At 38.6% G+C, this 13,816-nt stretch overlaps 1 protein-coding gene across 1 annotated transcript in view; it reads left to right on the top strand.

Annotated features, from left to right (window-relative positions):
- Positions 1 to 333: 333 nt before the first annotated feature.
- Positions 334 to 13,816, top strand: part of CUNH8orf89 (chromosome unknown C8orf89 homolog) — a 32,967-nt gene continuing 19,484 nt past the window's right edge. Inside the window, 2 exon segments of the mRNA XM_090284909.1 lie at positions 334 to 563; positions 13,106 to 13,269. Of these exon segments, the coding sequence (XP_090141035.1) occupies positions 334 to 563; positions 13,106 to 13,269 (394 nt within the window).

Here is a 13,816-nt window from a genome sequence, read left to right as displayed (position 1 = left end):
CTCCAGTTCACTAGCCTTGTTTCGGCACCATCCCTCCCACCCCAGCTTCTGTAGCTGTGGCCACAAAGGGAACTGTGGCACCTAGAGTGAGCCCTGGGGGTGTAGGAGGGAGTGTGTCTCCTAGCCGCCCAAGCGCCAGCTCGGCGCGGTCCCCTAACTCCCCGAAGGGACTGGAGGGTCTGTGGGCCTGGGGCAGCACAGAGGGCCGGAAGCTCCGGGCTCTTGGCAACCAATGCGCGTTGGGCTGGAGGGCTGTAGCCGAGGAAGCAGCTGCCAGCAGGGCCCTGCAGGGTGCTGCGCTCCCAAGCGTCGCCGGGCTGCCATCCTCGGAGCATGTTCGACCCAAGAGTGGCGCCAGAGCAACCGCGCGGCCGCCCGGCCCGCCCGGGCCAACAGCTTGCGTGGGCTGGGGGCTCTGCTCAGAGCGTGGCCGCTGGCTCCCGCGCTGCGCACTGTCCTCTGCCCGCACTGACTCCGCTGCAGGAATCTCAGACCTGGGCGCCACTGCGACAGGCCCGGCAGGCGAAGAAGCCCCTTGCCTCTATGGCGGAGCTGCGGGGACAGTGAGTGCGGCTGGAGGCCTGGGACGGCCCAGGGACCTTGCTCAGCCAGGGATTGTAGGGAAGCCGATCCCCCTCCCAGGAAGGGAAACTAGCCTGGCGAGACACGTGGGCCACTCCAACTCTTCGAGGAGACCTGGAGCATGGGGCAGGATGGTGCAAGGAGGGGTAGGCGGTGTTGGGGCTGAGGACCCGGACCTAGGCTGTTGGGCGGGGTGGGGACAGAGAGATGGGAGTAAAACCCGGAAGGACCTCCTCCAGGTCTGTATTTTTGCATTTACTTCTCCTTTCTGGTACGAGCCAGCGCCCACAGTCATTCCTCCAGCGGACACAACACGCAGGTCTGACCCTAGGGGGTTTCACTGAAGAGGGGGGAGAATGTATTTACTGTCTCCCTTTGCCCCTGCACTTGCATTCCTCCATGTGGATGGAGCAGGCGTAGAACGGAGACCAGGTTAATTTGAAAGCTCTGGCCCCGTTTTCATGGTCAATTTTGCTTTGTACGGTTTCTGGTTTACCCATAATTTGTGTTTATTACTGTTTTCATGAGGGCTTAAAAATACTGGAAAAAATTTGTATGATGTACGTCATCTGTTTAAATGCACTCGTCATTTCCCCTACAATCTTTCTGGGGTCATAGACTGTGGAGCCTCTTGCTAGACAAACACAATGTTGCAACCATTTTCTGGGTAGTGTTCTCTGAAGCACCGGAATCATCTTACTGACTTTTTACCCACATTGCTAATAGTGAAATCTCCAATGACAGTGGCATTTTTTCAAAACTACTTAGACATTTCCTATTAAGTGCTTACATTTTTGAAATTACATTATAATACATCACTATTTCTCATTCAAACAGCACAGAAGTATATAGAATTTGAGGTGAAAGTCCTCTCTGCTTTCTAGTCTACTTGCTAACACTTCTTAGAGTTTAATTTAGTGTTTATCCTTTCATTTGTTTTTTGATCAATGGAATCATATGGATTATTTTGAGAAATTGCCTTTTTCACTTAAGATACAGCAAATGCCTATCATCATTTTACTTAGGTCTGCATTGAATATTTCATAGATGTGTCATATAGATGTGTGCTCATATGGTATAGATAGATATATTATAGTTTAACCATCTTACATTAAAATTGGTCCCAACTTTTCCTTACTACAAACACTGCAACAATGAACATTTTTAGACATGGGACTAGTTCTACAGAATGAATTCCTTGAAGCAGAATCGTGGGTCAGATGTGTGTATGTATATTAAAAAAATTTTGGTGGAATCTTGCCTTCCAAAAAGTCTTTACCAGTTGACATATCCATCAATAGACTGTGTTTAGAAAAAACCTGTGTTTATCATTATTTAAAAACAATTAAAACAATAGTTTCCACTTACTGAATGTTTATACATGTCCAGCACTGCACTGAACACTTTACATGCATTTTTAGATAATCTTCACTGACTCAATGAGAATCACAGTCACTATTATTTTCTTCATGGCCCTATGGTTATGCAGCTACAAAGGGCAGAGTTAAGATTAGAATCCAAGTTCATTTTACTCCAATGCTTGTGTTCTTTGTCCAGTCTGAATTCCTGGTCAGTAACTGCGAATTTTCATTGGGTTGTTTGAGGATTAAATGGGATTGTGTATTTGGTGTTAACAGTATTGCTGGTAATTCTTTTCTCTACTTCTGTTGAATTGGACATGGTTCAATGCTTCCTTAGATTCTGGTTCCTCTCCGTCCTCTGCCTCTCCAGTCACTTTGTTGCCTTTTCTTTGTCTTCCTGCCTTGTGCCTTCCTTCTCTTTCTTTCAAGTTTTCTTTGGCAACTTTAAACCAGTCTCTTTCCTTAATTCTCACAAGTAAATAGATAATTCTTTAAATTTTCATCTCCCAACCAAACCTGTAGTCTTCAACCCCTACAGGTTATATCTCCACCTGGATATTCTGTACTCATGTTATCTAAAATCGAGCTCTTTGTTGTCTTCCACCTCCAGGCCAGCATTTTCTCTGAACTTAATTCATGGTTCCATAAATTCTCTTAGTCAATCTAGTTCATAGCTTCCATCACTTTTGACTCCTTTTTCTTTGCTGAACCTCCTAAATTCAATTAATTGTTAATTGTGCATTCTCACTGCTGCTACTCTAAATTAAGCACCCTGTACTATTAACCTGTCAACAGTGCCTTCCCAATTCTTAAAGAAGAAAGTACAAACTGCTTTGGCCAGCATTCAGATACACCTGTGATCTTGCTGCCAATCAGCAGTTGCCTGTAGCTGCGGCCTTCTGAATCATCCCAATAGTTTCCACACAGGAATATTCAAGCTTAACGCAAAATTTGATGCAGACTCGTTGCTCTACTTGCTCAGTCATTTTGAATGCAATGGCCACACAGTACACATGCTCACTCAGAGGGTCTACTGCCCCCACTGACTAGTATGGTAAAGTCATCATTGTTCACATTTGTGCATTCCCATCCACTCTCATTGGCTACCAGGTTACATCAATGTTGTGCAAACCATTCTCTATATTATAACAATGGCTGGAATTTTTTTGGACAGACCTTGTCGTATACATATATGTACATATACATATATGATAATATGTATATGGATATATCTGCCCCAAGGCTGTTATTTCATTTATTGCAGCTGTATGAGTGGCTACTCTTTTTTATTTTGGGCAGGAAATTCTATGAAGGCAGGATTTCTATTTAGTTCATCTTTGTATATGTCAAGCACATGGCACACTGATGTACACATAGTACATACTTATTGAATATATTTGAGTAGGTAAGCTAATACACTCACGGGAATTAAAAATTGCATATATTAGTGTATTGTTAGCTATAGTGACAAAATAGATCTCAACATTTTAGTGTTTTAACATATCCAGTATGTCCTCATTCATCTCATGTACACATTTTTTGGGATGTGGGAGGAACCCGGAGAACCCAGAGAAAACTCATGCAGATGTGGGGAGAACATGCAAACTCCACACAGACAGTGGCATCAGCTGGAATCAAGTGTTTTTCTCGTCTACATAAAGTGATGTCATTTGAGGACCTGGTGTTCCTAGTTAGCAGGCAGCCTTCTTGAGATCAGTAGTAGGATCCATTCATTAGTATGGCAAAAGCAGATATGCTTCATAAAATCTTCCTGCAGAAAGTGTTCATCTTTCATTCTCTCACATTCCAGTTCCAGGGAGACAGCCACTTAGGAACAGCTCTGTTCTCTGGAGGAGCAAGAATTCTGGTAGGCATTCAGCCTGCTCTGCCACAGTTCATTTCTACTTATCAAAACCTGTGGGACTTCGCTTGAACATTTTTGCTCAAAAACAAAAGCTAAACTTTCACCTGCCCAATCGGTTAGGTTAGCAAAGGCTCTGTTGTACTGCAGAATTCTAGCATGGCTTATCATTACTAGTTATCTTAATGAACTACCATCATTTACTTTGTTCTCCCCTATACACTGTAGGCTCGCATTCTAATCATTTTTGTATTTCATCTTCTAGCACAATGACTGGCATTGTGGATAAATAAGCAATCAACTTTCTCAATGATCTTACAGTTTTTCTTTCTTGATGTTCACTTGATAATTCTTTTGGTTTAAATAAGGCTGAAATTCAAGATAATATTACCTTCTGCTGTTTGATGTCAGGGTTATTTTCAACCACTTTTTTAATGATTAAAACATAGGATTTGACCTTCTTGAAGATAAATTATTTATATGTATCAATGATTATTCTTTTAGGATAAGTTGCTGGAAGTGGAATTGCTGAGTCAAAAGCACGTAGAACTATGAGGACATAATGTATTGCTAGATTGCTCTCTGGAAATGTTATAAAAATATATATACTGAAACTCATGAGAGTGCTTAGTTCCTTAAATCCTGTCTTACACCATTGAGTATTAAAGAAAAAATCCTTGCCATTTGATTGCTGAAAGTCATAGCTCATTATATTGCTTTTATTGGAGTACTAGAGAGGATAAACTTTATTGACAATTTGTATTATTTTTTCTGCAATAAGTTATCTGTTCTTTAACAAATACACTCTATAGGGTTCATTATTATTTTGATTTCTAAGTATCTTTGTACATAAAATAAATTCTTCAGTCTTTATGTCTTCATTTGAAAAGTTATTCTGGAAACTTCTGGGCAGAGGGAGCTGACATGAAAGGAACTCCATTCTGCCCCATTATATTTCCAGTGTGGGCAAAATATAATAAGGTAATTTATAGATATGTGGCTGAGCTAGGAACCAAAAGAAGGAAATGCCCAGGTGCCAGAGATGAAGGAATGTTCACATAGGAAGCCACTGTTGATCATCTGGTGAAAGCTGGGTGTCGCAAAGGAGTACTGTTCCTGTTACTATGACTGTATCACAAATTTCTCCAAAACGTAGTTGTGAAAAACAACCATTTATTGTGCTCATGGATTCTGTGAGTCAGGAATTTGGACAGTGCACAGCAGGGACAGCTTGGCTCTGCCTCACCGTGTCTGGGCCCTCTGATGGCAGATCTGAAGGCTTGGGACTGGAATCACCTGCAGGCTCCTTCACTCCCATGTCTGGTGTTTGATACTGGCTGTGGACTTAGACCTGAGCTGTGGTTGTCAGCTGTAACCTTTACATGGTGGCCTCTTCTGCCACCTAGATTCCTCACAGAATGGTGGCTGGGTTTTCAAGGTGAGTATCCTGAGAGAGAGCCAGAGGAAGTTGTATACATTTTATGATCTAGCTTTGGAAATCATATTGACTGAGGAAGTTAGTTTCAGGGAGGGAAACACACAGGCTTCACCTCATGAGGGAGGGATGTCAACATTACATTGAAAGAAGAACATGTGGTAACAGATACTTATTAATTCATTCTTCTTTGAAAAACACAACCAGCCTCATTGACACTGAGATGATAACTAAAAAATACCCTCCATTGGTTTCCCTGGCTGGTTTAGCTCAGTGGATTGAGCGTCGGCCTGCGAGCTAAGTGTCGCTGGTTCGATCTTCCAGTCAGGGTACATCAGAGAAGGAAAACTCTGACTCCAAAAAACCTCCGCTGCCTTGCGGCATACCTCTTCAGGGGAAAGGCTAAGGGAGTAAACCCCGACAGAAAATCCGGAGCCGGAGTCCCTAAGGCGGTTTGACGTTGTAGTCAACACCGGCAACTCCTGCGGCGCACCTGAACCCAAGCTGTATCGACTCCGTCTTTCCCTTGGACCCTTCAGCTGCGAAGAGAGGGGGGGTCTGCTGCATGGGCAACAGCAGACCCTCCATATTACCCTGCCCAGGCTCTGTAGCTTCAGCGTCATCGCAAGATGTCGATTCAACACGGGAGGAGACAGATACCATGTCACTCCCGAGTCGGACTGCACAGCCATTCTTGGCGGTGCAGATAGACTCTGAAGAAGCTACACCATCGTCTCTCGAGACGGACGGCTGCCGACGACGACAACGACCCTCCATTGGTCTGAGAAGCCTGCAAGGAAGCTTGCCATCCCTTGAACTAGGAAAGGAATCAGCTGCTAGACAGTGGAACTTCATACCCAGCATAGCTCAAGTCTGAAATCTGAATTCACATAACTTTTCAAGAAATTGACATACTAACTGGTCTGGCAACTCTGAAACCCAGGTCCAGACAGAGATGAATGAAGAAACCTCTCTGTATAGCAAAGTTTCTGTAGTTCAGGGAACACTGCACTCCTACAGATAACTTCTAAAGATGAGCTCACAGTCAAAAATTCCAAATTATTTAAGGAAATGAACCACAAGGAAGGGAAGTTGGCAGATTTAGCAAATGGGAGATTTGTATCCCAAAACTAAAAAATAATAGAACATAATAGAAAAATTAAATTTATAATATTCAAGGAGTTGAAGGTGTGGAAACCATAAGGCAAGAACAGGGCAGTATAAAAAATACAGGAGATGTCTAGAGTTGTACATTCTGATTTTGCTGATCATATCCCTATGATGTCATGTACTATGTTCCTTTGTCCCCTACATGTCCTCTAAATCAGTACTTAGATCTAAGGGCTTGGTCAAAGTCAGGTTTGACTTTTTTTCCCAAGAATACTTAATAGGTGTTGCCCCTTTGGGAGGTACATAGTGTTTGTGTCCTGACTCCTTTTTTGATCTGAGCTGCCATTGATAATCATTGCTGTATCAGTCAGGGTTCTCTATATATACTAGAAACAGAACTAGTACATATACATTTTTATTCCAAGGAATTGGCTTATGCAATTGTGGGGACTGGCTGGTAAATCCAAAATTTGAAGGGCAGGACATGCAGGCTGGACACTCTCAGGCAGGAGCTGATGCTAAAGTTTTGAGGTAGAATTTCCTTCGTCAGGGAAAACTCAGTTTTATTCTTAAGGCCTTTTAACTGATTAGATACAGCTCACCTAAGTTTTTGAAGGTAATCTCATTTACTTAAAGTCAACTGACTGTAGATGTTCACTATATCTACAAAACACCTTCACAGCAACACCCAGATTAGTGTTTAATTGAATAGCTGGATACCAGAGCCTAACTAAATAGACATAAAATTAACTGTCACAATTGCCAAGATCTATTAATTAAAGTTTGCAAACACGATATTTTAATACTATTATTCCTTCATTTATAATCTTGATACTCTATGAAGAAAAACTCCCTATCATTCATTTGGATAAATGTTTGATTCTTATATGTAGTAGGTTTCAAATCCAATTGATTAGTACCCTTCAAAGATGACCAGTGGGGTGTTTTTTATAGTATCTCAATACATTTATGCATTCTTCACATTTCCTGTATTCTAATTCATTGAAGTTAATATTCTTATTAATGTTTATACTCTTATCTTTGTTCAATTGGAGCCTCTTCAAGTTCCTCATCCTTCCTGACATTGTGAATGCCACCAGTCATATATAGCTCCCGGGTCCTCTAAATGCTGCTACATTTACTTCTATCCACTTGGCTCTCTAGAATCTCCTTTGTTCTGGGTTTAGGCTGTAACTACCATTCACCTACTGGATTGCAATAGTCTCCTAATTGGTCTCCTGTTCCCATCTTTCTTTCACTACTGCTGAAGATAAAGCAATGTTTTAAAATCTTAGGTCTAATCCTTCATTAGTTTCCATTATTTATGAGTATGATCTCCAAAATAGGGTACATGAACCTCAAGATAAGATCCATTGGGAAAGAAAGTCAAGTTCCTATTACATATGTACTATTTTAAATTTGAGAAATTGCACTCCGAGTAAGTGCTCAATAGATGCTTGTTGAACAAATTAGAGGAAGTACTAGAAAATTTCAGTAAAAAATAGTAAATATATAGGCTTTGCGGGCCATTGTCTCCTGCTGCAACTACTCTGCTCTATGGCCAAAGGAAGCCATAGAAAATATGTAAACAGATGGGTGTTTGTGTTCCAATGCAAATCTATTTACTGAAACTGGTGGCAGTTTGGATTTGTCCCTGGGACCATACTTTGCTGACCCCTGGGTTAGAGTTCAGTGGAGCAATAGTTCAGTATTCACTAATTCAGTATTAACATCAACTTTATAGAATGTACCTATCACAAATAATGAGAATTGACTTTACTTTCATTGTATTTTATCTGAAATAAACTTTGTTCATTTGTTTAATTAATGTCTGCTTTGCTCACCTAAGTTTCAGGAGAACAGGGACCCCATCTGATTTGGTTCATTCTTGCATCCTTATTGTGTGACATGATTGTCACTCAGTATATTTTGTTAAATGAATAAATGAATGGGTGGACAAATAATGAATAGAAAACAATTAACATTTTCTCCTAGCTCTAGACTGGGTGAAAAAAGATAATTTTAAAATATTTGAAATATTTTTTTACAAAATATTTAAATGCACTCCCATTTGGAGTGCCTTTGAAAATATAGTAATTATTTTACAGCTCTTTGTTTTAAACGATTAGTTTATCTCAATCTTAAGTCTCTTTACTGTTAATTTGTGAAAGCATTTGTTTTGAGTGAGTTTTTTATGGCCTGCCCTGGAACATAGGTACTTTATTCTTTTTAATTATCTCTTTCTACATGTGTTTTTTAACAGTCTTTTGTTGTTGTTGTTGTCTTTTATAAAGTATCCTTAATTTTTCTCTTTCCACCAGAATTAGATGTTGACCATGTTTTCAGGAAACAAAAGATCAAAAACATTTGGTTTTTTAATTATTTTAGCACATTCCTTAAGTTGTACATTCTTTCAGCTATGAGCTTTTCCCCCTTAACTTTTTATTATGGAAAATTTCAAACATACACAAAAATGCAGAGATAATAGTATAATGACCCCTTATGTATTTATTTTGTGAACTTTTTCAAAATATTCAGTTTTAGGAAACTTTTCTCTTGACCTGGTTTGATACAATGCGCCAAGAGGCATTTATAATTAGTCTGTGATTATTTCTTCTGTCCCAGGAGGGAGACTTTTAAGAGGGAGAAGAGGATCTGCCTTGAAGCAAAAACAAAGCTGTCAGATCATCTTCACCTTTATAAGGAAAAGGAAAGAATAAGTTCTTTGGACGCAGTCTGGATTGTGATTCTAGTAGTCTTTTAAGACTTTGAAAATTTAATTTGCTCCCTATTTTAGTTCAGATTTGTTGTCATTTTCATTATTGTTGTTTCCTGATTGTCCTGTTTTCTCAAGTCTTTAGCAATAAACACTGTGAAATAAAGAGAGTTCAAGAGTATCAAAGAAAGAATGAGTCACTCTTCTTCCTCTGCTGCTGGGAGGGAGGGATGAACCCAGGTGTAGAGAGGGTGGTGGCAGCCCTGGAGAACAAGGGAAGCAGTGTAAGCCTTTGAGCTGCTGCAGGGAAGGACAGTGGCTCAGAGCAGAGGACTAGGTGGGTCCCGTTGGAGATGCCCATGTGGGCCCTTGGCATGGTGCTGAGGTTGTGACTCCTCTCTTTGCTGTCTCTGCATTTCCTAATGCTCTTTACCAACTCCTGTAGCCCATAACTGTCTGGTTCCCACCCTCACCTTTAACTCCAGCACGGCCATTTCAGAGACCCAAGATTACACCACCAAGTCCAAACTCTTCCCCCTTTATTCTCATACTATTTCTCATGGTCTGCTAAGTGACCTCTCCTAGATTTGACACAGCTGGTTCAATAGGTATGGAGATGCTTCCTAGGAGATGCTAACCTCTTGCCACTCCCTGCATCTCCAAGGCAAACTTTGTGTCTCCCTTCTTTCCTCTCCTCCTTTTCCCTCTTCCCCCTCCTTCCCTCTTCTGTTACCTTCCCTTTCTCCTCCCACATTCTCCTCTTTCTCCTGCTTCTTGCTGTGCACCCATGCATGGGGATGCATACATACCATGTTGTTTCTCATTTCATATCTTTTCACAAGTGTTTCTTCTACTAGGACACTGTATTGTTTTCCCTTTGTAGCACTTACTACGCTGCATCACCTGTTCCCTTGTCCATGTTTACTGGACTCTAAGCTCCTCAAGGGCAGGGACTGTTTTGTTTATCATGTTTCTCCAATGCCTTGTGCAATTCCTGCCACAGAATCAATCCTTAGTGAATATTTTGTATGAGTGAATAAGCATAGCAAAACCTGGCTACATGTAATCCATTTGTTGTGAAGATTGGAGAAAATGAATATAAGCCTTGCTCATGGTTGTACCCTCTCCAGAGTATAGTAATGCCTTGCGCAAAAATAGACACTTAATATCTATGATTGAAGTGAATATGTAGTAAATAAGCTGATGCATGGTTATTTTTCTGTGTCCATGTTTAGAATAAAAGTAATGGCTATCCTGAGGATGTGTGTTTTTCCCTAGAGCATAGAAGTTATCTTTTTTTTTCAGACACGAGTGCATTTTATAATGGTGATAATTGATTTTTTTTTATTTTATTGTGATAAGAACACAACATGAGATTTATCTACTTAATATAAGACTTTTCAGTGTACAAGATGGTATTGCTATCTGTAGGAACAATGTCACATAACAGATCTCTAAAACTTACTCATCTTGCTTCACTGAATCTTTATACCCACCAATGAGCAACTCCCCATTCAACCCCAACTCCTACGCTGGCCCCTGGCAACTGCCAGTCTATGCTTTTATGAGTCTGTTTTAGATAGCTCATGCAAGTGGGATTATGCAGTAATTGTCTTTCTGTGACTGTGTTAGCTCACTTAACATAATGCCCTTAAGGCCCATCCATGTTTATATATCAGGATTTCCTTCTTTTTTTATGGCTGAATAATATTCCATTTTATATCTATACCTCATTTTTTTATTCCTTAGGTTTTCTCCACATCTTGGCTATTGTAAATAGCAGCAGTGAACATGGGAGTGCTAATATCTGTGAGATACTGATTTCAATTCTTTTGGATAAATACCCAAAAGTGGAATTGCTGGATCATATGGCAGTTCTAGTTTTAATTTTTTGAGGAACCCCTATACTGTTTTCCATAATGGCTGCACCATTTTGCATTTCCACCAGAAGTGCGTAAGGGTTCCAGTTTCTCTATATCCTCACCGACACTGTTATCTTTTAAAACATTTTTTAATAATAGCCATTCTAAGAGGTGTGAGTTGATACCACATTGTGGTTTGGGTTTGCATTTTCCTGATTGTTGGTGACATTGAATATCCTTTCATATGCCCATTAGCCATTTTTATATATTCTTTGGAGAAAGATCTGTTCAAGTCCTTAGCCCACTTTTAAAATTGTGTGTGTGTGTGTGTGTTTAACTAGGAAGTTTTAGGAGTTCCTTATGTATTATGGATATTAACCCCTTATCAGATATATGATTTGCAGATGTTGTCTCCCATTTTGTAGGCTGCCTTTTCACTTTTTGGTCTTTTGCTATGCAAAAAGTCTGTAGTTTGTTGTAGTCCATGTGTCTATTTTTTTTCCTTTTGTTTCTTGTGCTTTCGGTGTCATAGTCATAAAATTATTGTCAAAACCAATGCAATGAAGCTTTTCCCCTGTGTTTATTTCTAGGAGTTTTATAGTTTCAGGTCTCAGGCTTACATCTTTAATCCATTTTGAGTTTATTTTTGTGTGTAGTATAAGAAAAGGGTTCAATTTCATTCTTTTGCATGTGGATATCTAGTTTTCTCAACCCTATTTGTTGAAGACACTATCCTCCATTGTGAATTCTTGGCACCTTTGTCAAAGATCAGTTGACTATATATATGTGGATTTATTTCTAGCCTGTGTACTATTCTGTTGATTTATATGTCTATCTTTATGCCAGTATCATGTTGTTTTAATTACTTAAACTTTGTAATGTATTTTGAAATCAGAAAGTTTGATGCCTCCAGCTTTGATCTTCTTTCTCAAAATTATTTTGGCTATCTAGGATTCTTTGTGGTTCCATGTGAATTTTTAAATTGTTTTTACTATTTAAAAAATACCACAGGGATTTTGGTAAAGAGTGTAGTGAATTTGTAGATCATTTTGCGTAGTATGGATATTTTGACAGTATTGTCTTTCAATCTATGAACATGGAATATCTTTTCATTTGTTTCTTCTTTAATGTCTTTCATTAATGTTTTGTTGTTTTTCAGTGTGTAAGTCTTTCACTTCCTTAGTTAAATGTATTCCTAAGTATTTTATTAAAATGATGCTGTTGTCAATTGGTTTGCTTTCCTAATTTTTTTTTTTTAGATAGTTAATGTATAAAAATACAAGTGATTTTGGTTTGTTGATTTTGTATCCTGCAACTTTACTGAATTCCTTTATTAGTTCTAACATCTTGTTTTTTTTTGTTTTTGTTTTTTTTTTTTTTTTTTTTTTTGGTGGAGTCTAGGGCATTTTGTGTGTTTTATATCATGTCCTCTATAAACAGGAACAGTTTTGCTTCTTCCTATCCAATCTGGATGCCTTTTATTCCCTTTCCTAATTTCTCTATCTAGGACTTGCAGTATTACGTTGAATAGAAGTAACAGGAGTGGGCATTATTGCTTTGTTCCTGAATTTAGAGGAGGAACTTTGGATTTTCACCACTGACTGTGATGTTAGTTCTGGGCTTTTCATATATAGCTTTTATTATGTTGAGATCATTTCTCTCTATTCCTAGTTTGTTGAAATTATTTTTTTTATCATGAAAGGGTGTTGAATTTTATCGAATGTTTTTTCTTTATCTGTTGAGATGCTCATGTGGTTATTATCCTACCTATTTTATGTGGTGTAGCACATTAATTGATTTTTGTGTATTGAACCATCCTTGCGTCCCAGAGATAAATGTCACTTGGTGTATAGTGATAATATTTTTGAGAGAATCCTAAGCATTTTCTTGTCTTGTACATGGTAACTTGCTGTTGGACTTAATTTTTTTATATTGCCAAACATCTATACCTTGGAATTTTAATGAATTCATTAAAATATATAAAAGAAAAATTCTTGCTACATATTTTAGCTATATTCTTAAAGGCTTCTTGCTTTAAAATATCAAGACTCTGTATTTGTATACTTAATATAAGTAAACTTTTCATTTAGGCCTATGGAAAACAAATTAGAAAGAATATTTATCTCTGAAATAACTTTTCTTCTTTTTTTTAAATTTTGTGTCCCAAATCTGGATCAGCATCTCACTTTCATCAGCACTGTTGAAGGAAGAAAAACTGCCAGTGCTATTTCCTGAAATCAAATTCAAGACTTCTAATGTCACCAAAAATTCCCTTGATAGTTATTTTCTTTTTGAGAGTAGTTGGAGGAAAGCAGTTTTAGAAACACACAAGTTGAGAAACGGTAACTTCAGTTTTACTCTTCTTTAACTTAAGAAAATATGGAAATAGTGAATTTGAATTTACATGTATGTTTTAAAGCAATAAGAGACATTTATAATTTTTGTAACATGTAAATAAGGATATTATCTTAAACTTAAGGAAAATAAAAATGGAAGCAAATTAAAATTAACTTACTTAAAGTAATTTTGTAACTCATGGTAGAAACAAATTTTAAAGGACTACTTCGCCTGATATCAGTGAAGTACTTTTTTTTGTTGGATCATACTACTTTTCATAAATAGTGTTTGGTTTTAAATACCTGAAGTTTAGAAAAACCCATATCTAGGAAAAGGGATTTGGGGGAAGGTGGAAGAGGGTAAACGGGGGAAGGGGGTGGCAGATAAATGGTGCTGGAAGGAGACTTGAATTTGGGTGGTGAACACCCAATACAATATATGGGTAATGTATTATAAAATTGTACACCTAAAACCTATGAAATTTTATTAGTCAATGTCATCCCAATAAATTAAAAAAAAAGAAAAACAGTAAAGTTTACCCCTGAAAACAAA

This window comes from Furipterus horrens, unplaced genomic scaffold, assembly GCF_987537825.1.
Source record: "Furipterus horrens unplaced genomic scaffold, mFurHor1.1.pri manual_scaffold_7, whole genome shotgun sequence".
NCBI lineage: Eukaryota > Metazoa > Chordata > Mammalia > Chiroptera > Furipteridae > Furipterus > Furipterus horrens.
This window is presented reverse-complemented; position numbering and strand designations above follow the sequence as displayed.